This window comes from Anomaloglossus baeobatrachus, chromosome 5 (genome assembly GCF_048569485.1).
Source record: "Anomaloglossus baeobatrachus isolate aAnoBae1 chromosome 5, aAnoBae1.hap1, whole genome shotgun sequence".
Lineage (NCBI taxonomy): Eukaryota > Metazoa > Chordata > Amphibia > Anura > Aromobatidae > Anomaloglossus > Anomaloglossus baeobatrachus.
The window spans coordinates 524,573,826-524,601,142 of NC_134357.1; the positions used below are offsets into that span (position 1 = coordinate 524,573,826).

At 49.1% G+C, this 27,317-nt stretch overlaps 1 protein-coding gene across 1 annotated transcript; it reads left to right on the forward strand.

Annotated features, from left to right (window-relative positions):
- Positions 1 to 6,310: 6,310 nt before the first annotated feature.
- Positions 6,311 to 26,804, forward strand: LOC142312069 (uncharacterized). Its single transcript, XM_075350948.1, has 6 exons — positions 6,311 to 6,410; positions 9,280 to 9,456; positions 10,900 to 11,041; positions 11,171 to 11,350; positions 11,433 to 11,556; positions 24,517 to 26,804. Exons 3-6 carry the CDS (start codon positions 10,964 to 10,966, stop codon positions 26,493 to 26,495), a joined length of 2,361 nt encoding a protein of 786 aa, XP_075207063.1. The 5' UTR covers positions 6,311 to 6,410; positions 9,280 to 9,456; positions 10,900 to 10,963; the 3' UTR covers positions 26,496 to 26,804.
- Positions 26,805 to 27,317: the final 513 nt, after the last annotated feature.

Sequence of the window (27,317 nt, forward strand, 5' to 3'; positions counted from 1 at the left end):
CTCCGAGTCCCAGGATCTTCACCAGGAAGCGTCTCTTTCTGTTTCTCTGCTCCTGTCTGACTTGGAGCTTTCTTTCCTTTCTCTTCTCCTCCTTGCCTGCCTCCAGCAGGCCTCCTCCTCCCTCCTTTCTCTCGTTCTTCTTCTCTAACTACATGCTGGCTCCTCACTCTCTCACTCCCTGAGGTAGACTGACTAAACTTGACCTTCCTCTCTGTGTCTGCTCTCAGATGGCTCCTCCCACCTCCCCAGTTGCTAAACTGTACCCTATAGGAGCAGGGATGGGTCTTACGGCCCCTCCCAGCATGCAGCATAGGCGGGTGACTGCCACTTTCCCTGGTCCCAGTATGTACCTAACAATGGGTGTAGTGTGGATTTACCAGGGGACCGGAGTTCACTCTCTTCCTCTCCCAGAATGGGGCATCACACCGCTGGATGGGGTGCAATTGTGAAGATGTAATTTACCCTCTCACTGTATATGCTGTACAGATTCCTATTTCAAGCTGGGTTCTTTGTCTTATTTGAACTACGTCTGTGTACATTTCTATTGTTGTAGGTAATCACCCCCTAAAATGCAAGGTTATATCCTCTTGAGGCACTTCCATCCCTGGGAGTAGGGGGAGGTGGGCCTAGAGTCCAACTAGGGTAAACTCTGCTTACCTGGGAGATTCAGGCAGAGTGAGCTGAAACTTGAAGGGAGCAGGAGCTCCAGCCTGTGTGGCTGTGGACACGGACGGAGCTAGGCCTGTGTGGCGGCCCGTGGGATTGTGTGGAACTCTTTGGACTACTGTAAGGACGATTGCTTTGTAATCCGGTCCGAGGATTGTCGGGAAGGGCCCCCGAATCTGTTTTACGTGGACTTATCGTGTGCTGTTCCAGTGTTCTTGTGAATAAATCTATTGGATCGTTCCTCGGCCTGTTGTCTCTCCTTGCTCTGCTGTACACCCCGTCACAAACTGGTTGGCAGCGGCGGGATCAGAGCAGAAGAAATGGAGGACAACAGCCAATCGACGTCTGAAACCAGAACCTCAGGATACAGGAACTGGACTGTGGCGAGTCTACAAACAAAGGCCCGTGAATTAGGTGTCGGCTACAAAGGACTCTCTAAGGAGCAACTAATTGAGGCATTGGAACACGCTTGCCTGCAAGATGGCACCGAGGAACAATTTCCACAGCAAGGGGAGCAAAGACGGGAGCCGGAGGTGAATACCCAAAAAAGTCAATGGGTTGTGTGGTACAAGGAAAAGATGGCACTGCTTGGAGATGAGGCCACCATAGAAGATAAGAGGGAGGCCATGCGTGGAGCTGAAGAGAAGGAGCGCAGGATGGAGGAGATGGCATTGCTGGATAAGCAGCTCGCTGTGGAAGCCGCGAGAGGTTCCAGACAGACTGTAACCCCAGCACCCATCATGAGGGAACTTCCCAGAGTGTCCCGCAAAGACTTCAAGCAGTTTAATGAGGCTGCTGGTGACATTGAGGGCTTCTTCCAGGACTTTGAGCATCAGTGTCGATTAATGGAAGTCCCAGAAAGGGAGCGCGTCCGGCATCTGGTTGGGCTCTTAGAGGGTGGAGCTGCTGCAGCCTATAGAGCTATGGACCATCGGTGGAACTGTGAGTATGCGGATATTAAACAGACTATTCTAGAACATTATGCTGTAACGCCAGACACTTACAGGACTCAGTTCCGTACTCTAGCATGTGATGAGGAAGTGTCCTTCAAGATGTATGCCCACAAACTCAAACATCTGTGGCATCGTTGGTTGGAGGCAGAGGAGGCCTTAACCTTAGAGACCGTCCTCCAGGTCCTCCTAAAAGAGCAGTTTTACTTCAAGTGCCCCGCTGAGATCTGGGAATGGGTGCGTGAGAGAAAACCAGCGACAGTGGAGGAAGCTGCTGCTCTAGCTGATGAGGTGCTCACCATCAAGCCTCAGTGGAGGGTTCTGTTGGAGGATGGAGAGACGCCTAACAGCTCCACAACACCGGATGCCCCCAGTTATTCTGTCCCCATTGTTCCCCGTTCCTCTAAGCCACCACATGTTGATACCCGTGTTAATGTGCCTCCAGTTGCTTCTACTGCACTTTCTGGAATACGCCGGGGAGAGGAAGTAACAGAGCGCAGGTGTTATGTTTGTAGGCATCCCGGGCATTTGCAGGCCTCATGCCCAGCCAGGCCATGGAGGAATCATCCTCAAACCCCTACAGCACCTTCAGGTGGGAGCCGGCCTCCAAGTTCCCCTACCCCTTACCCAAGAGGACGCCTTGGATGGAGGGAGACCCAGCTCAGATGCTATCAATGTGGACAGCCAGGGCATCGGCAAGTCTCCTGCCCAGCTGTTCAAATGAGGACTGATCCTGCGCCCAATCGGATTGTTAATTATTTACAGCCCAGCGCCATGGAGGAAGATGTGGCACCGCTATGTGAGGACTGGCCTAGTGACTCAGCCCATGTTGCACCACCAGGAGTTTACGGGGTGCGACCTGCAGTTATGACGACTTCTGCTCATCGAGGTAAGCACTTGCAGGAGGTTGTGCTGGATGGACAGAGACTTGTTGGATTTTGTGACTCGGGTGCTTTCCTCACACTGGCTGATCCCCGAGTGGTTCGGCCTGAGGCAATCCATAGAGGACCTGGGATTGTCATTGAACTGGCTGGTGGACAATGGAGGACTATTCCCACAGCCACTGTGGATCTGAGCTTTGGTTTTGGGGTCAGGCGATGTGTGGTTGGGGTGATGGGTGGTCTGCCTGCAGCTGTTCTCCTGGGCAATGATGTGGGAGAGCTACGATGCCAATTCGTGGCTGCATGAAGCCACATGTAAGTAACGCTCTGCCTGTGTGTACTTAACCAGTGACCTGTAGAGGTCCCTAGTACGTACACAAGTTGGGAGGGGGAGGGATTGTGAAGATGTAATTTACCCTCTCACTGTATATGCTGTACAGATTCCTATTTCAAGCTGGGTTCTTTGTCTTATTTGAACTACGTCTGTGTAAATTTCTATTGTTGTAGGTAATCACCCCCTAAAATGCAAGGTTATATCCTCTTGAGGCACTTCCATCCCTGGGAGTAGGGGGAGGTGGGCCTAGAGTCCAACTAGGGTAAACTCTGCTTACCTGGGAGATTCAGGCAGAGTGAGCTGAAACTTGAAGGGAGCAGGAGCTCCAGCCTGTGTGGCTGTGGACACGGACGGAGCTAGGCCTGTGTGGCGGCCCGTGGGATTGTGTGGAACTCTTTGGACTACTGTAAGGACGATTGCTTTGTAATCCGGTCCGAGGATTGTCGGGAAGGGCCCCCGAATCTGTTTTACGTGGACTTATCGTGTGCTGTTCCAGTGTTCTTGTGAATAAATCTGTTGGATCGTTCCTCGGCCTGTTGTCTCTCCTTGCTCTGCTGTACACCCCGTCACAGCAATGACCTGTGGCGACGGAAGCCTCAGGGGCGCCACACTCCCCCACAGCAAATCCCAGCACGTTCTCGGGCTGATAAAACAACAAAAACATGTGGAAGAACTGCAAAACATTTTTGTATGAGTAACATAAAACAATAAAACATTTCTTCCCTTTATGGGAGGCACAATGATTCGAACGTTACGAACTTCTTATAAAGAAAACTATGTGTGCACTTCCAATTCATTGCACGGTTCGGGCACATCCCCCATAATTCTGGTAGGGGGCACAACGGGTGCAACTATATACATTTTCGGCTACAACAAGTCCAGTAGCCTGGCAGTTCGTTCAGCTTCATTTTAAACGCAAGGCACATAAACAACATACCAGCCACTAAGTCCAGTGGCCTGGTAAGACATGACACAAAAACATTCACCGGGGACCACATTCCAGTTCCGTGGCCCGGTACATATAAACATGGGGGTGACATCTTCGAAAAGCATGAGGGGCAGTACAGCAGGAAAGGGTGTCATCTTCGAAAAGAACACTAGGGCAGAACACAAGGGACATCTTCACAAAGCATGAGGGGCAGACAGGGGCTATATACAGTTCAGCATCTTCTTACTTCTTTACATGTAGGGATTCTTCTCTGGCTCCCCACCTGGTAGCAGGTAGACAGCGGTCAGCACAGTCTGCGTCTGCTGGTCTTGGCGGGCCGCGCCTGGCATGGCGGCGGCCTGTATTGGAGTCGCTGCTGTGACCGATTCTTGACGGGCCGCACCTGGCGTGGCTGCGGCCTGGGCTTGGCGGGCCGCATCTGCGGCGTGGATTAACGTCGCCGCTGCGGCGGGATCTTGCTTGTCCGAGCGGGGTATCGCTGCTGGGGCCTGAGCTGGACGGGCCGGGCTTGGCGTCGCTGCTGCGGTGTGGATGGGCGCCGCTCCGGCGGTGAAATCTTGGCGGGCCGCACCTGGCGTGGCTGCGGCCTGGATCGGCGTCGCCGTGCCGGGCGTCTCTCCAGGGACCGCGGGAATGGCAGCGGGGGTTGGGGCACTCGCGCCGGCAGGGGCAGCATGGGACTCACCCCTCAGTAGCATCTCCGGTGTTCTGGCGGTCGCTGCTCCGCGCGTCGCTTGCCGGATCTGCTGCATCACCTCCGCCTGCAGCCTTTCACACCACTGGTCCATCTCCCAGCCCCACCAGTCAGCGGAGTCTAGCTCTGGATCGCTGCGTGTGGACGCCATTCTCTCTGCGTCTCCTTCTGCACGATCTCCCAGCAGCAGGCTCGTCGCTTCTTCTAGTAGCAGACTTTTGATGTTGCTCAGCAGCAGGCTGGTAACTTCCCGCTCCTTCATCCTGTCAGCCATCCTCCCGAACTCAGCCTTCAGCTCAGCGGCGGTCACAGGCCTGATCCAGGTGAGCTCTTCCTGGCCTCCGCTTACAGGAGGCATTTTCTCTCTCTGCTGGTCTGGCATTTTGACTTGTTCTGCCAGCCGGCCAGCTTTTCTAGGCGCCATTTCTTCTTCTTCCGCCTTCTATGGCGGGCACTGCTTCGCGCTCTTTTTTTGGACAAGGGGGCGGGGCTTCTCTTCGCGCCCTTTCTTCTTGCACGCCCCCCTTCTTCCCGCGCTCAGTGACTTCAATGGCGGCAGTTTCTCACAGTAAACACGGGCTATTTCACGATTCTTCAGGCGCACAGTACCCGGTGTGACCGGGCACGAAATCCTGTTCATGACGCCAAAGTTGACTCGCCCACCCCAGGGCTATGGGACACCCGGTGCCGGGCCGGACTAGTCCGGTGGTAGTCAGTGGTGGCTGGGCCCGGCTCCGTGGCCCTGGTGGGTGTCAGTAGAATATGTGGCTAGGTGAATAAAGTTTGTGTTCGTGACGCCACCTGTGGTATGCGGCTATTAAGCCGCCGCTGCTGTGTGAGGCCTCCGGGGTGATGGAATGGCAGCAATGGTGGTACTGCTCCCCACAGGTAGACTGACCAAACTTGACCTTCCTCTCTGTGTCTGCTCTCAGATGGCTCCTCCCACCTCCCCAGTTGCTAAACTGTACCCTATAGGAGCAGGGATGGGTCTTACGGCCCCTCCCAGCATGCAGCATAGGGGGGTGACTGCCACTTTCCCTGGTCCCAGTATGTACCTAACAATGGGTGTAGTGTGGATTTACCAGGGGACCGGAGTTCACTCTCTGCCTCTCCCAGAATGGGGCATCACACCGCTGGATGGGGTGCAATGACCTGTGGCAACGGAAGCCTCAGGGGCGCCACACTGTACACTCAAGGCTCTGCTCCTTACACGTCATACACACACGGCTCAGGTCTATAGACGTTACACACACACGGCTCTGCTCTGTACACAGCGTACACACTTGGGTCCACTCGAACATACCATACACACACGGCTCTGCAATGTAAATGTTGTACACGTTGTACACACACGGCTCTGCTCCGTACACCTCGTACACACACGGCTCCGCTCTGTACACCTCGTACACACACGGCTCTGCTCCGTACACCTCGTACACACGCAGCTCTGCTCCGTACACCTCATACACACACGACTCTGCTCCGTACACCTCGTACACACACGGCTCTGCTCCGTACACCTCATACACACACGACTCTGCTCCGTACACCTCGTACATACACGGCTCTGCTCCGTACACCTCATACACACACGGCTCTGCTCCGTACACCTCGTACACACGCGGCTCTGCTCCTCACACCTCATACACACACGGCTCTGCTACATCCAAACTGTAAACCCCTCCTGACCCTACACAAACTTCTCCTCATCTAGCCCCATGACACCCAGCACAGCAGAGTCCGGCATACACTGAGGAGCTGACCATGTGACCCCTGACTCCTCCCCTCCATGTGACATCATCACAGGTCCTGTAAGCACAGAGCAGCCATATATCTAGTGTGCGACTCTGCAGGTGGAGGTATGCTGGTATAGGAGGAGAGAGGACCCTGCCTGCGAGGGCTCACAGTCTACAGGGAATGGGTGATGGTACAATAGGTGAGGACAGAGCTGGTATATATAGCAGTATATATAGGGGTATATAGCAGGATGTGGACATACACCAGGATGGGGTATATAGCAGGATGCAGCCATACACCAGGATGGGGTATATAGCAGGATGCGGCCATACACCAGGATGAGGTATATAGCAGGATGCGGCCATACACCAGGATGGGGTATATAGCAGGATGCGGCCATACACCAGGATGGGGTATATAGCAGGATGCGGCCATACACCAGGATGGGGTATATAGCAGGATGCGGCCATACACCAGGATGGGGTATATAGCAGGATGCGGCCATACACCAGGATGGGGTATATAGCAGGATGCGGCCATACACCAGGATGGGGTATATAGCAGGATGCGGCCATACACCAGGATGGGGTATATAGCAGGATGCGTCCATACACCAGGATGGGGTATATAGCAGGATGCGTCCATACACCAGGATGGAGTATATAGCAGGATGCGGCCATATGCCAGGATGGGGTATATAGCAGGATGCGGCCATATGCCAGGATAGGGTATATAGCATGATGCGGCCATATACCAGGATGGGGTATATAGCAGGATGGGGGCTATGCCAGGATGAGGGACATATATATACAAGGCAGGAGCATCATATACAAGGCAGGAGGATCATTACCAGGATGGGGAACCTTAGTAGAGAATTTAGGGACATTACCCCCATAACAGTGTCAGCAGCAGATCCTCGCCCCATAACAGTGTGTCATGACCACATTTTTTGCTTAAAATTTTAGTTTTCTATTTTCCTTCAATAATACCAGGGTGCGTCTTATGAAAAATACGGTAGTTAGCAGTGCAGTTTTGGTCGATGGATTTTTTTTTAATAGTGGGTGTATGCTGGCATGTTTGAAGGAGGAGGTAAATACACCAGATGAGAAATAGGTTAAATATTTTAGTTAGGTAAGTGCTGACAGCTGGAGAAAGGGATATAATTTTGTTACCACATCCAATAGAGGGAACAAAGTGATCAGAAACATTAGAAAAAATATTGGATAATCCTCATGAAGGATCAATATTAAAAAAGTACCATGTTTTTCGAATTATAAGACGCACTTTTCCTCCTAAAAAGTTGAGAGGAAAATGGTGTGTGCGTCTTATAAGTCGAATGTAACTTACCAGCGGATGGTGGAGAGGGGTCGCAGGAGGCAGGGGCGATGCTGCGGGCTGTGTGCTGTTCTTTGAGCAGTGCTGATGCTGATATCGGGCTGTGCTTACTGTAGGGCGTAAGGCAGGGGCCATCCTGAAAATGTCGGCGGTGCAGACTTTTACATAATGGTGCCTGGAGTCGACGCGTGTGCAGATGAGATCTCTGCTTGTCATTGTCATGATTCACACCTGGATGAGCCACCACTGAGCCATTCCTGGTATCTTATCTCAGCGTTACCGGTCATGGGAGGGGTTAATTCCATTCTGCATCGTTTTAGAGGATAGGACCCTATATCCTGATGCTGCTCCTCTGGAACAGCGCCAGTAATAGTTCCTGCTCTGCAATGAGCGTGTCTGGCTCCCGTGACTTAACCTGATCTGTCCTGCCTCCCTGCTAATCCTGATCCGCGCCCTCCTCTTTTCGTCCATCCGTCCCTTGTTTCCTGACTCCCCGTTCCTGTCTGTAGTTGTTGTCCCAATCCTATCTGTCTGACCCTGGTCCTGACCTGTGTATCATCCACCCCTGTACATTACTTTGACTCCCCGGCCTCTGACCTGTATCCTCGTTCCCGACCTCGTCTCGTCTCTCCCTTCTGCTGTATATGTGACATCCCGGCTCCCGACCCCTGAATATCACCTGACTACGATTTGTTTACTCCTGTACTAGTGACAAGAACTCCTGTTGCAGACCCAGCTTCATGACTATTCTATCACCCTCTTATGGCTTATTTTCTAACTGCACATTGGAAATTTCTCTCCAATCTGTCTCACTGCCTCCACAACCAAGAGTGGCAGTCATTAAGCTGATAGCTCAATCTAGCAATGCACTGGCTCCAGGCACCATTTCTATGCTTGCTCCGCTGACAGCTTCTGGATATTTTTGCCTAAGAGCGCCCGGAGCGAGCATCCGGGACACCCGTCCCACCATCAGCATTGCCCTACTTAAGCACCACCCCTGCCTCCTGTGACCCCACCCCACCACCGCTGCCGCCCATCCTACCCCAGTACGACACCACCAGATTTTAAAATGGACCCCATATTTTTTTTAGCTCTAAATTTGGGGTGTGTCTTATAATCCGGTGTGTCTTATAAAATGAAAAATACGGAACTTCATTCTGAGCCAAGGATTATATTCCAGAGAGCTATAACAATTAAAAACATCTTTACACCAAGAAGGTTGAGAAATAATATATCCGATGCAGATATGAAGATGGTAATATATTGGGAGGAGTCATGGAATGCAATGTGAAAAAATGCTGTTGTTGCAAGATCATGAATTATGGAGTAAATGGAATAAAATCTAATAGTACATGAGAGGTTATCAAAATTAGACAACAGCTAAATTGTACCAGTGGTCATGGTATAAAGTGCAGTTGCGGTGTACAATATATGGGCCGCACTACACAGTCATTATGATCCAGAATGAATTGACATGGGCAAAATGCCAAGAATGGGTTTTTAAAACTCACCCTTTCTAGGCCTCTGACTATAAAACACCAAAAGTCTTTCGATATTAAAGTGACTCCTCTTGAGCAAATACCTCATGATGTGCCCAATCGAAAGAAAGTGTTAAACCACAAGGAATCATACTGGATATACAAGCTACAGAGCTTGTATCAACATGGTTTGAATGATGTGGTAGAGCAAAAAAATCGTCTATCTACATTGTGCCAGAATAAATTTTATCACAGGGAAAAGAACATCTATCCTGGATTTATTGAGAGTGCCGACTGAGGTCCATCATCTTTATCCATTGTTCCTGTGAGAACCCCGACGAAGGGGATCTTTCTTGCAGACCGCTCTTGCAGAATCTCATTTCTCGGAGAGGACAACACTCCATGATACAAGCTATCTCTGTTTATCTCCAGGTGAGTGCATATTATACCTCCAGTCCACTCATGAAAAACAACCAAACACTACACTCAGATCAGTGCCATGGTATCTCTCCCTTTCTTTCTCTGGTATCCTCAGGCTGGGGAGGCCCATGGTTATTTGCCCCTCCTCAGCCTAAAAATAGCAGCCTACAGCCTCCCAGAATTGTCACATCCATTAGATGTACAAATAAAATTGTAGCTTTGACAGGCGGCGACATCAGCAGTGTCGCCAGATCATCTGATCATGCTGATGATGTCAGACCTGCACCGTAGTGCCGCAGAGGGGTAAGAGCTTTTGTGGCAGTGATAAGGTAAATGCTCCAATGATGCCTTTTACAGAAGAGTTTTTTTTGTTTATTTATTTTGGATGGGGAACTTGTGAGTGGATGGTATGGTAGGATGAGTATGGTAGGATGAGTGTGAAGAGACAGTATGGAGGGAAAAGTATGAAGTGGATGTATGAAGGAAAAAAATGTGAGGAGACAATATGGGGTGGAGTGTGGGGGAACATTATGGGGGTAACTGTGAGAGAACAGCAAGGTGTAGTGTGAAGAGACAATATGGGGCTGAAAAGAGTGAAGGGACAGTATGAGGCAGAATAGAGTGAGGTGACAGTGATGGGAGGGAATAGAAGAGAAGAGACAGTATAGGGGTGTGTGTAAGGGAACAGTATGAGTTGGAAAAAGTGTAAGCGGACACAGTATATAGATTAGAAAGAGTGGGGATTTAAAGAGAAAGCAGCATGTGGGGGTCTGAGATCACATGAAGAATGCGACAGTATGCAAAGGGGGAGGGAGTGTGAAGATGGTGAACAATATAGAGACTAGGCAGTATAAGAGAATACAGTGTGAGGGTACAGTGTGAAGGGAGGTTCAGTAAAAACAGGAGGTAGCATGCTGGGGTTACTAAAGATAGGGACAGACTTAAATAAGAATGGACAGTGAGACAGTTACAGCTAATAAAGGCAGACAGAGTGTTGGTTACAGTGCATAAAGTTGGATAGTCTGGGGTCTATATTTTGTAGGAGAGGACAGTATGGAGGACATGTACCATAAGAAAAATAGTGTTGAGGTCATATTTTGTGCAGGGAACACAGTTAGTGGCAATTATTCAGTCAGTGATACAGCACAGGGCAGATATTTTTTTATTCACAAGCATTATAATGAGTTATTTTTAAGGCATCATATCACAATGTGTTGTAGAAGACGGAAGTCTGAAGACAAACTGTGGATGTGAAAAGTGATCTTGGCATCTCAACAAAATGGAGAACATAAGAAAGAGAATGACTCTAATCAGAGAAAATATCACCTATAAGGTTCCTGGGTGTAAATGTTTATGTATGATACTGACGACGTTTCATCAGTACGGTGATTCCTTTATAGCCTATATTATGTGGAATTCTTTATGGCGTTACATCATCATCTTCTCCCCATTCAGGTCCCTAAAATACCGGATCCTCTCAGTGGAGATCTTCTATATAAGAAAATTTTCCTGACCAAGAATGCATAGTAACAGGGACAAGATGGTGGAGAGGATATTACACCTCACCCTAGAGATCCTCTTCCAGCTTACTGGAGAGGTGAGAGATTCTGATGATGTCACATTACATCATTCTTATCTATGGGAATAACAGATGGACAGAACTGGAGAGGTGAGGACTCTGGAAATGTCTGTAGTGAGATTTATTAATGTGTCTCTCCATAACCAGGATTACACAGTAGTGAAGAAGACCTCTAGTGGGCGCTGTCAGGACCCTGTGTCTGAGGGATGGGGAAGACCCCTGAGCCCAATCACAGGGCCTCCACCTCACCCCCTGTTACATGAGGATATCAATGACCAGAAGATCCTAGAACTCATCTACAAGATGATTGAGCTGCTGACTGGAGAGGTGACACTGCTGGGAATGCTGGGACATTATACAGTAACGCTATGAAGGGATTGGGGGATGACGGTATCATTGTATGTGTCAGGTTCCTATAAGGTGTCAGGATGTCACCGTCTATTTCTCCATGGAGGAGTGGGAGTATTTAGAAGGACACAAAGATCTATACCAGGACGTCATGATGGAGGTTCCCCAGCCACAAACATCACCAGGTAATATACAAGACTAAATACACACCTCTTATAGTGAAGCTAGGCTTCTGGAATATAATTTATTTAAATTAAATATTATCTTAATTATGATCCTTCTGTGTGGTATATGGGCATCTTTTACACGTTGAAAAATGTTTTATTGGCTCATGTGGAGAAGTTGATTCTCTAAGCCGTAGTTCTGGGCGGGCAGGTATCTTCCAGCAGGGAAATAGTTAGCAGCAGCAATGTATGCCATCTGGAACAACTTTGAAATGCATAACCTCAGGAATGCACTGAATTATAGGCAAAAAGGAGACAAACTCAAAGAGATGTTACCTTGATTACAGAAATAATGTGTAAGTAGGACTGAAAATAATTACAAGCAGTGGGTAACTTGTTTATGACAGGTTGGTGATAATGATCCCCATAAAGCCTGCTTTACACACTTCAATAGATCTTTCAATCCGTCGTCGGGGTCAAGTTGTAAGTGACGCACATCCGGCATCGTTCGTGATGTATTTGCGTGTGAAACCTACATGCGATCGATATTGAACGAAAATACGGTGATCGCGTACACGTCGTTTATTCCTCATACATTGGACGTTTGGTAGTACGAAACTAGTGAATTGTAACGTGTGACATCCCTCATACGATTTTGATGTCAGAGGCTATGTGCGCAGGTGTGCGCTCTGCACCGCAGCTTAAAAAAGGTCTGCTTCAGAGCGCAGCTGAAAAGCTGCATTCTGAAGCGCCTCACAATGTCTGTCATTCACTAATCTCTGTCAGTCCGTCACTATCTCTGTCCCTCTCTCTCTCTCCATGTCAGTCTATCCCCCTCTCTCATATACTCACCGATCCCCGATCCCCGGCGCTGCACGGCGTTCACACTGCTCTGGCGGCTTTTACTGTTTTGAAAAAGCCGGCCGCCCATTAAACAATCTCGTATTCCCTGCTTACCCCGCCCACCGGCGCCTATGATTGGTTACAGTGAGACACGCCCCCCACGCTGAGTGACAGGTGTCACACTGCACCCAATCACAGCAGCCGGTGGGCGTGTCTATACTGTGTAGTGAAATAAATAATTAAATAATTAAAAAAAACGGCGTGCGGTCCCCCCCAATTTTAAAACCAGCCAGATAAAGCCATACGGCTGAAGGCTGGTATTCTCAGGATGGGGAGCTCCAAGTTATGGGGAGCCCCCCACCCTAACAATATCAGCCAACAGCCGCCCAGAATTGCCGCATACATTATATGCGACAGTTCTGGGACTGTACCCGGCTCTTCCCGATTTGCCCTGGTGCGTTGGCAAATCGGGGTAATAAGGAGTTATTGGCAGCCCATAGCTGCCAATAAGTCCTAGATTAATCATGTCAGGCGTCTATGAGACACCCTCCATGATTAATCTGTAAATTACAGTAAATAAACACACACACCCGAAAAAATCCTTTATTAGAAATAAAAAACACAAACACATTCCCTCATTACCAATTTATTACCCACAACAAAGCCCTCCTTGTCCGGCGTAATCCAGGATGATCCAGCGTCGCATCCAGCGCTGCTGCATGGAGGTGACCGGAGCTGCAGCAGACACAGCCGCTCCTGTCACCTGCACGCAGCTAATGAAGACAGCCGGCGATCAGCTGAGCTGTCACTGAGTTTACCCGCGGCCACCGCTGCATCCACGGTGGATGCAGCGGTGGCCGCGGGTAAACTCAGTGACAGCTCAGCTGATCGCCGGCTGTCTTCATTAGCTGCGTGCAGGTGACAGGAGCGGCTGTGTCTGCTGCAGCTCCGGTCACCTCCATGCAGCAGCGCTGGATGCGACGCTGGATCATCCTGGATTACGCCGGACAAGGAGGGCTTTGTTGTGGGTAATAAATTGGTAATGAGGGAATGTGTTTGTGTTTTTTATTTCTAATAAAGGATTTTTTCGGGTGTGTGTGTTTATTTACTGTAATTTACAGATTAATCATGGAGGGTGTCTCATAGACGCCTGACATGATTAATCTAGGACTTATTGGCAGCTATGGGCTGCCAATAACTCCTTATTACCCCGATTTGCCAACGCACCAGGGCAAATCGGGAAGAGCCGGGTACAGTCCCAGAACTGTCGCATATAATGTATGCGGCAATTCTGGGCGGCTGTTGGCTGATATTGTTAGGGTGGGGGGCTCCCCATAACGTGGAGCTCCCCATCCTGAGAATACCAGCCTTCAGCCGTATGGCTTTATCTGGCTGGTTTTAAAATTGGGGGGGGACCGTACGCCGTTTTTTTTAATTATTTAATTATTTATTTCACTACACAGTATAGACACGCCCACCGGCTGCTGTGATTGGGTGCAGTGTGACACCTGTCACTCAGCGTGGGGGGCGTGTCTCACTGTAACCAATCATAGGCACCGGTGGGCGGGGTAAGCAGGGAATACGAGATTGTTTAATGGGCGGCCGGCTTTTTCAAAACAGTAAAAGCCGCCAGAGCAGTGTGAACGCCGTGCAGCGCCGGGGATCGGGGATCGGTGAGTATATGAGAGAGGGCTGCTAACTTCAGTTACTCAGGAGATTAGCGGTCACCGGTGAGTCTTCACGGGTGACCGCTAATCAGGGCGCGACACAGACAGAGCCGCAGCATGACAATGAAGTCGGGTGAAGTTCACCCGAGTTCATTCTGACAGTGCGGCTCTGTCTGTGTCTGCTGTTATCTGCCATTCACCGCTGCTACATGGCTGTCTGTGTCTGCTGTCAGCGGCCATGTAGCAGAGCTGAACGGCAGATGACATAGTAAAAACGCATCCCTACACATTACACACGCTTGTCAAGACAATAAATAAAAAAAAAAAGGGTGCCCAATGCATACGTCACAGAACACATGATCTAAAGGATTGCACACAAAATTGATCAATTTAACATAGGCTACTAACGCACGTGTGACAGCAAATGAACAACCTACGTGCAATCTCATTAGATCGCATATGCGACCTGGGCGTGTCACATCGCATACGAGATCGCAGACCTAATTGTAAGGTGTAAAGCTGGCTTAAGATAGATTGAAATTTAAAACCATGCTGGTTTGTAGCATGGAAATCAAAAGTAGCAGACAAGAAGATTGCCTCCAGGCTGGAGCCTGGTACAAGCAACCGCCTGACAGATTTGTAACAATTGAGTACTATGAACCTTAAATTCCAACCCATGATCTCTGCCTGGGTTGATACTAAAACGCTTTAGAGTGAGGCTGTCAAAAGAGTTTGCTGGACTTCTTAAGAAACTCTGTGTTAACTAATGCAAAGGAAGGCGGCAATAGGAAAAGGGAGCAGGGGCTGGCACCAGAGCCGGGACAAGTGGATATATGTAGTCCAGTGAGTTTGGTTTATTATGAAAGATATCTTGTTAACAGTTCCTCGTAGCATTTATCACTTTTCAAAATTTTGGTGTGTACTTTTTTAAGCTCTCTTTCACTAAACCTCCATACACTCCATCACTGCCACTCTTAAGGGGGCTTTACACGCAGCGATATCGCTAGCGATATCGCTGGTGAAAGCACCAGCCCCCGTCGTTTGTGCGTCACGGGCAAATCGCTGCCCGTGGCGCACAATATCGTTAGGAGCCGTCACACGGGACTTACCTGCCTAGCGTTGTCGCTGTTGCCGGCTAACCGCCTCCTTTCTAAAGGCCGCTTTACACGCTACGACATCGCTAAAGCGATCTCGTTGGGGTCACGAAATTTGTGACACACATCCGGCCGCGTTAGCGATGTCGTTGCGTGTGACACCTATTAGCGATTTTGAATCATTGCATAAACGTTCAAAATCGCTAATTGGTGACATGCCCCCTAATCTTATCGTTGCTGCTGCAGTAACAATGTTGTTCGTCGTTCCTGCGGCAGCACACATCGCTATGTGTGACACCGCAGGAACGAGGAACCTCACCTTACCTGCGCCCCGGACGCAATGAGGAATGAAGGAGGTGGGCGGGATGTTACGTCCCGCTTATCTCCGCCCCGCCGCTTCTATTGGACGGCCGCTTAGTGACGTCGCTGTGACGCCGAATGAACCGCCCCCTTAGAAAGGAGGCGGTTCGTCGGTCTGTGACGGGTATGTGTGACGGGTTCGCGCAATTTTGTGCTCCACGGGCAGCGATTTTCCCGTGTCGCACAAACGATGGGGGCGGTTTCGCACGCTAGCGATATCGGTAACGATATCGCTGCGTGTTAAGAGGCCTTAAGGGGGCGGTTCGTGCGGCGTCACAGCGGCGTCACTAAGCGGCCGCCTAATAGAAGCGGAGGGGCGGAGATGAGCGGGCCGAACATCCCGCCCACCTCCTTCCTTCCGCATTAACGGCGGCCGCAGGTAAGCTGTAGTTCGTCGTTCCCGAGGTGTCACACATAGCGATGTGTGCTGCCTCGGGAACGACGAACAACCTGTATCCTCAACAATCAACGATTTTTGGGGAAGGAACGACGTGTCAACGATGGACAATTAGGTGAGTAATTTCCATCGTTAACGGTCGTTCTTGTGGTGATACACGCAACGACGTCGCTAACGATGCCGGATGTGCGTCACGGAATCCGTGACCCCGGCGATATATCGTTAGATACGTCGTTGCGTGTAACGGGGCCTTAAGGCTTAAGACACACAGCATGAAAATCGGACCGAGTGGAATGCGATAAAACCTCGCATTCCACTCGGACCAATATTAACCTATATGTCAGCAGCCATGGGCGATTATTTTCTCAGCCCCAATCGGACTGAGAAAACAATCGTAGCATGCTGCGATTGTAATGCGAGACTCTTTCTCTTGCACCCATTCAAGTCTATGGGGCGAGAGAAAGATCGCACTGCACTCGCAGTACACCGGTGTTCCGCGAGTGCAGGGCGGGAATGGCAATAGCCGGCTATGGAGGAGAGGGGGAGATAAATCCCTCCCTCCCCTCCTCCGTGCCGGCCCGCCCCTCCTCACCGCTGGCCCGCCCCTCCTCATTGCCGGCCTGCCCCCCGTAGCTGTGGTCCAATTGCTCTATTGGACCTCAGTCGCAATGACACTCGGCTCCTGCTGTGCTGCCAGCGCGAGCCGAGTGTCATGCGAGGATCGCATTAGTTCCCGTGTGGCCTCGGCCTTACAGTCTCCAACAAAACGTGGAACCAGTGGTCAATTGACTGGTGTTTGTGGCATCATTACTTCCCACAAAGTAGAGACCATCAGAGCGGCAGGACTGGAGCTGAGAGATGGATTCCAGATGTAATAAGACTTATTTTTATCCATATATCTGGATTGCTTTCCATTGTTAACTTTAAAAATAGAGCTGAAAATCTATTTAATATCATTGTTTTTATGGAAAACTAATAGGTCACGTCTGGCGTCTGAGTGCCACATTATAATTTCACTTGACTTGTTGGTGTATGTTGTGTGGTGCCCAAAAACTAGCAAATCTGGTGTTTTTGATTTTTTTTCTTTATGCAGTTTACCTTTTCTGTTAATCTATTATACTTTCATTGTATGAACTTTTATGTACGTGGTGATAACAATTATGCTTAGTTTTTAATTTTGAAAAATTACAGTGTATATAAGAGAAATAAAGTCTAGTGCTGTAAATGATTAGTGGGTACCGTTTCCCCGAAAATAAGACACTGTCTTATATTTTTTTTCTCTGTCGCTCCATTGGGAGACCCAGACAATTGGGTGTATAGGCTATGCCTCCGGAGGCCACACAAAGTATTACACTAAAAGTGTAAAGCCCCTCCCCTTCTGCCTATACACCCCCCGTGCTCTCACGGGCTCCTCAGTTTTCATGCTTTGTGCGAAGGAGGCTGTCATCCACGCATAGCTCCACAGCTTAGTCAGCAGCAGCTGCTGACTATGTCGGATGGAAGAAAAGAGGGCCCATAACAGGGCCCCCAGCATGCTCCCTTCTCACCCCACTCTTGTCGGCGGTGTTGTTAAGGTTGAGGTATCCATTGCGGGTACGGAGGCTGGAGCCCACATGCTGTTTTCCTTCCCCATCCCCTTTAGGGCTCTGGGTGAAGTGGGATCCTAACCGGTCTCCAGGCACTGAGACCGTGCTCCATCCACAGCCCCTGGGGACTCTGCTGGACAAGGAGCCGAGTATCGTCAGGGACAAGGCCCTGCTACTTTGAGGTACTCTGTGTCCCCGTGGGGACCGCGCACAGAAACACTCCAGCATTGCTGGGTGTGTTAGTGCACCGGGGACCGCAGCGCTGACCGCGCTTGTGCCATCACACACTGCAGCGTGCTGGGTGTGTTAGTTTACTGGGGACTACCGCGCTGACCGCGCGCTGCCATTTCACATTGCAGCGCGGCTGGGAACGTTAGTACGCCGGGGACTACCGCGCCGACCGCGCTTATACGCCGGCCGCGCTTATAACTTTAGTCCCCGGCTTTTGCGGCCTAGTCTCACTCTTTTCCCGCCCCCAGGCCTGCCAGTCAGGGGAAGGGCGGGACGCTGTACAGGACGTCAGCGCTGAGGGCTGGAACGTGCTTTGCATACTCCACCCCCCTCACTGTGCACAGTGGGGCACCGGATTCCCGCACTTTCTAGGGCACGCCCACGGCCCCCTCCTCTCCTCAGGACGCCGGCAGCCATTCCTGTCAGCTCTTCTGACGCTGGAGAGGGGAGACAAGCTCTGGGAGAGCCAGGCAGGGATTCTGGTGACCACACAACCGCTTTGAGCGGTCGGTAAGCAGCACCTGAGGTGCTGGCCCCACTAGTGCAGAAGTGTACTTAAAGATTATATGATTATAGGCTATACTTTACACTGTATGGTGCACGGCTGATTTTTGGCTATATACCCTCCTGGATTGCTCAGAGGAGACAACAGCATGTCGTCCGCAAAAAGCAAGGGTGCCAAAGCACAGGCTTACTATGCTGCCTGCGCCGCATGTACGGCTATACTACCGGCAGGTTCCACTGACCCTCATTGTGTGCAATGCTCGGCCCCTGTGGCACTTGCTCAGCCGGAGCCTCTGCTAAGGGTGGCCCAGGGGGAACCACCTGCTAACACTGTCCAGGTGACAGGGACGGAGTTTGCAGTTTTTACTGATAGACTTTCTGAGACTATGGCTAAGATACTAGAAGCCTTGCAGTCCAGACCGGTGTCTCAGACCATGGGCACTGTGGAATCATTGCTCCCTGGTCCCCCTCAGTTGGAACAACAATGTCCTCCCGGGGTGTCTCATAGTTCCCAGGGTGAGGTCTCTGACACGGACCGCAGCCCCAGACCGCGTAAGCGAGCTCGCTTGGAAATTCCCTCGACATCATCACATTGTTCAGGGTCTCAGCGGGAGGACTCTCTGTATGATGAAGCGGAGGTAGCTGATCAGGATTCTGATCCTGAGGCCGCTCTCAACCTTGATACTCCTGATGGGGACACCATAGTGAATGATCTTATCGCGTCCATCAATCAAATGTTGGATATTTCCCCCTCAGCTCCTCCAGTAGAGGAGTCAGCTTCTCAGCAGGAGAAATTCCGTTTCAGGTTTCCCAAGCGTACAACGAGTATGTTTCTGGACCACTCTGACTTCAGAGAGGCAGTCCAGAAACACTGAGCTTGTCCAGATAAGCGTTTTTCCAAGCGCCTTTCCAAGCGACTCAGTGTCCCAAGGTGGATCCTCCAATCTCCAGACTGGCGGCTAGATCCATAGTTGCAGTTGAAGATGGGGCTTCACTCAAGGATGCCACTGACAGACAGATGGAGCTCTGGTTGAAATCCATCTATGAAGCTATCGGCGCGTCTTTTGCTCCAGCATTCGCAGCCGTATGGGCACTCCAAGCTATCTCAGCGGGTCAAGCGCAAATTGACGCATTCACACGTACGTCTGCGCCGCAAGTGGCGTCCATAACCTCTCAAACGTCGGCATTTGCGTCCTACACTATTAATGCTGTCCTGGACTCTGCGAGCCGTACGGCGGTTGCAGCCGACAATTCGGTGGCAATACGCAGGGCCTTGTGGCTACGGGAATGGAAGGCAGATTCGGCTTCCAAAAAGTGCTTAACCAGTTTGCCATTTTCTGGCGACCGTTTGTTTGGTGAGAGATTAGATGAAATCATCAAACAATCCAAGGGAAAGGAAACATCCTTACCCCAGGCCAAACCAAACATACCCCAACAGCGGAGGGGACAGTCGAGGTTTCGGTCCTTTCGGGGTGCGGGCAGGTCCCAATTCTCCTCGTCCAAAAGGCCTCAGAAGGATCAGAGGAACTCCGATTAATGGCGGTCTAAGTCACGCCCTAAAAAGACCGCCGGAGGTGCCGCTACCAAGGCGGCTTCCTCATGACTTACGACCTCCTCACACCGCATCCTCGGTCGGTGGCAGGCTCTCCCGCTTTTGCGACACCTGGCTGCCACAAGTAAAAGACCGTTGGGTGAGAGACATTCTGTCTCACGGTTACAGGATAGAGTTCAGCTCTCGTCCTCCGACTCGATTCTTCAGAACATCTCCGCCTCCCGAGCGAGCCGATGCTCTTCTGCAGGCGGTGGGCACTCTGAAGGCAGAAGGAGTGGTGGTCCCGGTTCCTCTTCAGCAACAGGGTCACGGTTTTTACTCCAACCTGTTTGTGGTTCCAAAGAAGGACGGGTCTTTCCGTCCTGTCCTGGACCTAAAACTGCTCAACAAACACGTAAAGACCAGGCGGTTCCGGATGGAATCCCTCCGCTCCGTCATCGCCTCAATGTCCCAAGGAGATTTCCTTGCATCGATCGATATCAAAGATGCTTATCTCCACGTACCGATTGCTCCAGAGCATCAGCGCTTCCTGCGCTTCGCCATAGGAGACGAACACCTTCAGTTCGCGGCGCTGCCGTTCGGCCTGGCGACAGCCCCACGGGTTTTCACCAAGGTCATGGCTACAGTAGTTGCGGTCCTCCACTCTCAGGGTCACTCGGTGATCCCTTACTTAGACGATCTGCTGGTCAAGGCACCCTCTCAAGAGGCATGCCAACACAGTCTCAACGCTACTCTGGAGACTCTCCAGAGTTTCGGGTGGATCATCAATTTTCCAAAGTCAAATCTGACACCGGCCCAATCACTGACATATCTTGGAATGGAGTTTCATACCCTCTCAGCGATGGTGATGCTCCCGCTGAACAAACAGCGGTCACTGCAGACAGGGTTGCAATCTCTCCTTCAAGGTCAGTCACACCCCTTGAGGCGCCTCATGCACTTCCTGGGGAAGATGGTGGCAGCAATGGAGGCAGTCCCTTTCGCGCAGTTTCACCTGCGTCCTCTTCAATGGGACATCCTACGCAAATGGGACAGGAAGTCGACATCCCTCGACAGGAACGTCTCCCTCTCTCAGGCAACCAAAGCTTCCCTTCGGTGGTGGCTTCTTCCCACTTCATTATCGAAGGGGAAATCCTTCCTACCCCCATCCTGGGCGGTGGTCACGACGGACGCGAGTCTGTCAGGGTGGGGAGCAGTCTTTCTCCACCACAGGGCTCAGGGTACGTGGACTCAGCAAGAGTCCTCCCTTCAGATCAATGTTCTGGAGATCAGGGCAGTGTATCTTGCCCTAAAAGCGTTCCAGCAGTGGCTGGAAGGCAAGCAGATCCGAATTCAGTCGGACAACTCCACAGCGGTGGCTTACATCAACCACCAAGGCGGAACACGCAGTCGGCAAGCCTTCCAGGAAGTCCGGCGGATTTTGATGTGGGTGGAAGCCACGGCCTCCACCATCTCCGCAGTTCACATCCCGGGCGTAGAAAACTGGGAAGCAGACTTTCTCAGTCGTCAGGGCATGGACGCAGGGGAATGGTCCCTTCACCCGGACGTGTTTCAGGAGATCTGTTGCCGCTGGGGGATGCCGGACGTCGACCTAATGGCGTCCCGGCACAACAACAAGGTCACGGCATTCATGGCACGATCTCACGATCACAGAGCTCTGGCGGCAGACGCCTTAGTTCAGGATTGGTCGCAGTTTCAACTCCCTTATGTGTTTCCTCCTCTGGCACTGTTGCCCAGAGTGTTACGCAAGATCAGGGCCGACTGCCGCCGCGCCATCCTCGTCGCTCCAGACTGGCCGAGGAGGTCGTGGTACCCGGATCTGTGGCATCTCACGGTCGGCCAACCGTGGGCACTACCAGACCGACCAGACTTGCTGTCTCAAGGGCCGTTTTTCCATCTGAATTCTGCGGCCCTCAACCTGACTGTGTGGCCATTGAGTCCTGGGTCTTAGCGTCTTCAGGATTATCTCAAGAGGTCATTGCCACTATGAGACAGGCCAGGAAACCAACGTCCGCCAAGATCTACCACAGGACGTGGAAAATATTCCTGTCGTGGTGCTCTGCTCAGGGTTTTTCCCCCTGGCCATTTGCCTTGCCCACTTTTCTGTCCTTCCTTCAATCCGGATTGGAAAAGGGTTTGTCGCTCGGCTCCCTTAAGGGACAAGTCTCTGCGCTCTCTGTGTTTTTCCAGAAACGCCTAGCCAGACTTCCACAGGTACGCACGTTCCTGCAGGGGCTTTGTCACATCGTCCCTCCTTACAAGCGTCCGTTAGAACCCTGGGATCTGAACAGGGTGCTGATGGTTCTTCAGAAACCACCGTTCGAGCCAATGAGGGATATCTCTCTCACGCCTTTCGCAGAAAGTGGTTTTCCTAGTAGCAATCACTTCACTTCGGAGAGTGTCGGAGCTAGCAGCGTTGTCATGCAAAGCCCCTTTCCTGGTGTTTCACCAGGACAAGGTGGTTCTGCGTCCGGTTCCGGAATTTCTCCCTAAGGTGGTATCCCCCTTTCATCTCAATCAGGATATCTCCTTACCCTCTTTTTGTCCTCATCCAGTTCACCAATGTGAAAAGGATTTGCACTTGTTAGATCTGGTGAGAGCACTCAGATTCTACATTTCTCGTACGGCGCCCCTGCGCCGCTCGGATGCACTCTTTGTCCTTGTCGCTGGCCAGCGTAAAGGGACACAAGCTTCCAAATCAACCCTGGCTCGGTGGATCAAGGAACCAATTCTCGAAGCTTATCGTTCTTCGGGGCTTCCGGTTCCCTCAGGGCTGAAGGCCCATTCTACCAGGGCCGTGGGAGCGTCCTGGGCCTTGCGGCACCAGGCTACGGCTCAGCAGGTGTGTCAGGCAGCTACCTGGTCGAGCCTGCACACTTTCACGAAGCACTATCAGGTGCATACCTATGCTTCGGCAGATGCCAGCCTAGGTAGACGAGTCCTTCAGGCGGCGGTTGCCCACCTGTAGGACGGAGCCGTTACGGCTCTATTATGAGGTATTATTTACCCACCCAGGGACTGCTTTTGGACGTCCCAATTGTCTGGGTCTCCCAATGGAGCGACAAAGAAGAAGGGAATTTTGTTTACTTACTGTAAATTCCTTTTCTTCTAGCTCCAATTGGGAGACCCAACACCCGCCCCTGTTTTTTTGTGTGTACACATGTTGTTCATGTTGAATGGTTTCAGTTCTCCGATATTCCTTCGGATTGAATTTACTTTAAACCAGTTTATAATTTTTTCCTCCTTCTTGCTTTTGCACCAAAACTGAGGAGCCCGTGAGAGCACGGGGGGTGTATAGGCAGAAGGGGAGGGGCTTTACACTTTTAGTGTAATACTTTGTGTGGCCTCCGGAGGCATAGCCTATACACCCAATTGTCTGGGTCTCCCAATTGGAGCTAGAAGAAAAGGAATTTACGGTAAGTAAACAAAATTCCCTTCTTTGCCCCCAAAAAGCACTAGGTTTTATTTTTAGGGGATGTCTTATTCTCGAGGAGACATGGTTGGGGGTAAGTTTACCCCCCCACAAAAAGCAGACCCACCCTTTCCCAGGATTATCATACCAGCACCGGGTTTCTGCATGGCTCCCAGGTCCTCCTGTGATCTCCGGCGGGCGCTCCCAGCAGATATGTTGCACGCCGTCTTCCCCTGCGTCTGGCCGACACATACATCAGATCACACGCTCCTACACATACAGTACATAGACACACACACATCAGATTCCACATCATTCCTCCCTGTGATCTTCCGCGGGTGCTCCCAGCAGGTATGCTGCACGCCATCCTCCTCTACGTCTGGACAAAACTCACATACATCAGTACACACACTCGCACATCAGATAGCATACACTCACACACACTCCCTAAATCGCACATACTAGTACAATCACGCACACACACTCACCACATCCAGTGATACCACTTGCTTCTGGCCATGTGATGCTTCCATCCGCAGGTCCTGGAGGCTCCACTGCACAGCGTCGCAGGTCCTTACGCCGCCGAGAAGCAAGCAATATCGCTGGATGTGGAAAGTGTGTGTATGCGATCTGTAGTGTGAGTGTGTGTGTGTGTGTGTGTGTGTGTGTGTGTGTGTGCGTTCTCGTGTGTGTATATATGTGAGCTGATGTGTGTGTGTGTGTTCCGCCGCAGGACCTTCATGCATTCCACTGCTCCCGGTTGGCATCGGTGAGTATGATTGCGGGGTCTTCTCTCTTCTTTCTTTAGGGGTGTCTGATTTCTATAATGAAGTCTCCTGCAGTATTCTTTCACTTTTTTACCACTGCATGGACACTTCATTATTGAACCGCGACTAGGTCTTATTTTCCCGGATGTCTTATATTTAAGCCTCCCTGAAAACTCCTGCTAGGTCTTATTTTCTTGGGGAGGTCTCATTTTTGGGGAAACGTGGTAGTTATGGTTTACATCACCGCTCTAAAAAATTACTATCTCAATAGAATTTTTTTTGTCCAAGCAATACATTCCTTCTGTAACATTCTTACCTGGTTTCAAGCACCAAGGTCAAGCACCCATATCTTGTAGAGGTCACTGTTACCAATTCATTAGGATATCTCAATACCCCCATATTAGTTCTATAGAAACTTAAAGTGTAAGATAATTTTATAAGTAAATTAAATTTTGTGACATGTTTAGCAATTTGTTTGAACATTTTTATATCAAGATGTCATTTCCATATAGCTTTAAAATGATGGTATTCAAAAATTATTTAAAAAAACCCTCTAATTTATTCTTCATAGGTGACTGTATCAGAAACTCCCAGGAAGATGTGATAACTTCAGATTTTAAAGCAGATGATTGTGGTATCCCACAAGATACATATGCAGAGAATGCCATTATCCCAGATCTTTGTTTAGCCCTGTCATGCGATCCTTTTCAAAAGTTACTTTATTCTGATTCATCACAGTCTTATAAGCAAAGCAAAATTCACAGAAGGTATGTTGAACCATCTTCTGAAACAATAGAGAAACCATTTTCATGTCCAGAATGTGACACTCAAGAATCAACTCTTATTGAACATCTACAAACTCACACAATTGAGAAGCCATGTTTCAACTGTGGAAAATTGTTTAACCAGAATTCAGATTGTGCTGCACATCAAAGAATTCACACAGTTAAAGGACATTTTTTATGTTTAGCATGTGAGAAATGTTTTAAGAAGAAATCAAGTAATGAGAAAATTCACACAATGGAGAAGACATTTACTTGTTCAGAATGTGGGAAATGTTTTCATGTAAAATTAAAACGTGATATACATCAGAGAACTCACACAGGGCAGAAGACATTTTCATGTTGTGAATGTGGCAAATGTTTTAGCCAGAAATCAGAACTCATTGCACATCAAAGAACTCACACAGGAAAAAGGCAATTTATATGTTCAGAATGTGGGAAATGTTTTATGCATAAATCACGTCTTGCTGCCCATCAAAGAGTTCACACAGGAAAGAAGCCATATTCATGTTATGAATGTGAGAAATGTTTTAAACAGAAATCAGATCTTATGGCACATGGCAGAACTCACACAGGAGAGATGCCGTTTATATGTTCAGAATGTGGGGAACATTTTAGCTTGAAATCATATCTTGTTAAACATCAGAGAAGTCACAAAAGACTGAAGCAATTTTTATGTTCGGAATGTGGAAAATGTTTTAACCACAAATCAATTCTTGTGAAACATGAGAGAATTCACACAGGGGAAAGGACATTCTCTTGTTCAGAGTGTAAGAAATGTTTTAACCTAAAATCACAACTTGATAGACATCAGAAAAGGCACACAGGGGGGAAGCAATTTTCATGTTCAGAATGTGAGAAATGTTTCACAGAGAAATCAGAGCTAATTGCACATCAAAGAAGTCACACAGGAGTAAGGCCATTTATATGTTTGGAATGTGGGAAATGTTTTACGCATAAATCATATCTTGCAGCACATAAAAGGGTTCACACAGGAGAGAAACCATTTTCATGTTCTGAATGTGGGAAATGTTTTACCCAAAAATCAGCTCTTAATAAACATCAGAGAGTTCATACAGGGGAGAAGCCATATCCATGTTCTGAATGTGACAAATGTTTTACTCAAAAAACAGATCTTAATACACACCAGAGAGTTCATACAGGGGAGAAGCCATTTTCATGTTCTGAATGTGGGAAATGTTGCTCCCAAAAATGTGATCTTGTTAAGCATGAGAGAATTCACACAGGGATAAATCCTTATTCATGTTCAAAATGTGGAAAATGTTTTAAACAGAAATCCGATCTTAAGGGACATGAAAGAATTCACACAGGGGAGAAGCCATTTATATGTTCAGAATGTGGTAAATGTTTTAAGAAGAAATCATATCTTGCTGCACATGAAAGAGTTCACACAGGGGAGAAACCATTTTCATGTTCTGAATGTGGCAAATGCTTTAACCAAAAATCAGATCTTAATAAACATCAGAGAGTTCATACTGGGGAGAAGCGATATTCATGTTCTGAATGTGGCAAATGTTTCAACCAAAAATCAGATCTTAATGCACATCAGAGAATTCATACAGGAGAGAAGCCATTTTCATGTTCTGAATGTGGGAACTGTTGTTATCGAAAATCTGACCTTGTTAAACATAAGAGAATTCACACAGGGGAAAAGCCTTATTCATGTTCTGAATGTGGAAAAGGTTTTACCTCGAAGTCACATCTTGTAAGACATCAGAAAATCCACACAGTGCAGAAGCCATTTTGATGTCTAGTATGTGGGAAATATTTTCAACAGAAATCAGACATGAAAGAATTCACACAGGGGCGAGGCCATTCATGTGATCAGAATATGGAAAATATTTTATCTACAAATAAAATCTTGCTTCACATCAGAGAAATCAGACAGGATAGAAGACATTGTAATCTGCAGCGTGAGGCAGTTGCTTTAACCTATTATCTACCAATGTCCTTTTTTTGGGACGCCTTTTTTTTTTGCTTCTAGTAACTAAGATTTTATAATTAGGTCCAATTTTTTGTGTTGTGTTTGTAAAATAAATGTTTTCAAACCAGGAAATCATGGCATTGTCATTTTTAATTGAATATTCTTCCACCCAGAGAGCTTTTCAAAACTCCTATTTTCGAGGTTTTTTCAAAATTAGGATAATAAGCTAAAATTATTATTTAAAATGACAGTTCTGTGATCACAAAGTTATTAGCACTATTGTTTATACTTGAAGGAAGGTATATAATGCAATGGCATTGATGTAGATTTACCAAGGGTTGAGTTATATTCAAGTGAAATTGCCGTCACATTTTTGGGACATTGGCAGAATGCACTATCTATTTTCGATGTTTTTTTTTTTTACATGGAAATTTTTGTTTGATTCACTAGTTTTTTCTGATATGGCAGGCAGAGGTCTTTTAGTTTAATTTTTTCCTTCTTAGGCGGGCTTTGCACGCTGCGACATCGCAAGCCGATGCTGCGATGCCGAGCGAGATAGTCCCTGCCCCCGTCGCAGCTGCGATATCCTTGTGATAGCTGCCGTAGCGAACATTATCGCTAAGGCAGCGTCACATGGACTCACCT

Bases quoted from the DNA above. Each gene is read 5' to 3' on its own strand.
- LOC142312069 (XM_075350948.1), top strand. From the start codon at position 10,964: ATGCATAGTAACAGGGACAAGATGGTGGAGAGGATATTACACCTCACC. The intron at 11,042-11,170 runs GTGAGAGATTCT...CTCCATAACCAG, and splicing joins TCTTCCAGCTTACTGGAGAG to GATTACACAGTAGTGAAGAA. The intron at 11,351-11,432 runs GTGACACTGCTG...TGTATGTGTCAG, and splicing joins TTGAGCTGCTGACTGGAGAG to GTTCCTATAAGGTGTCAGGA.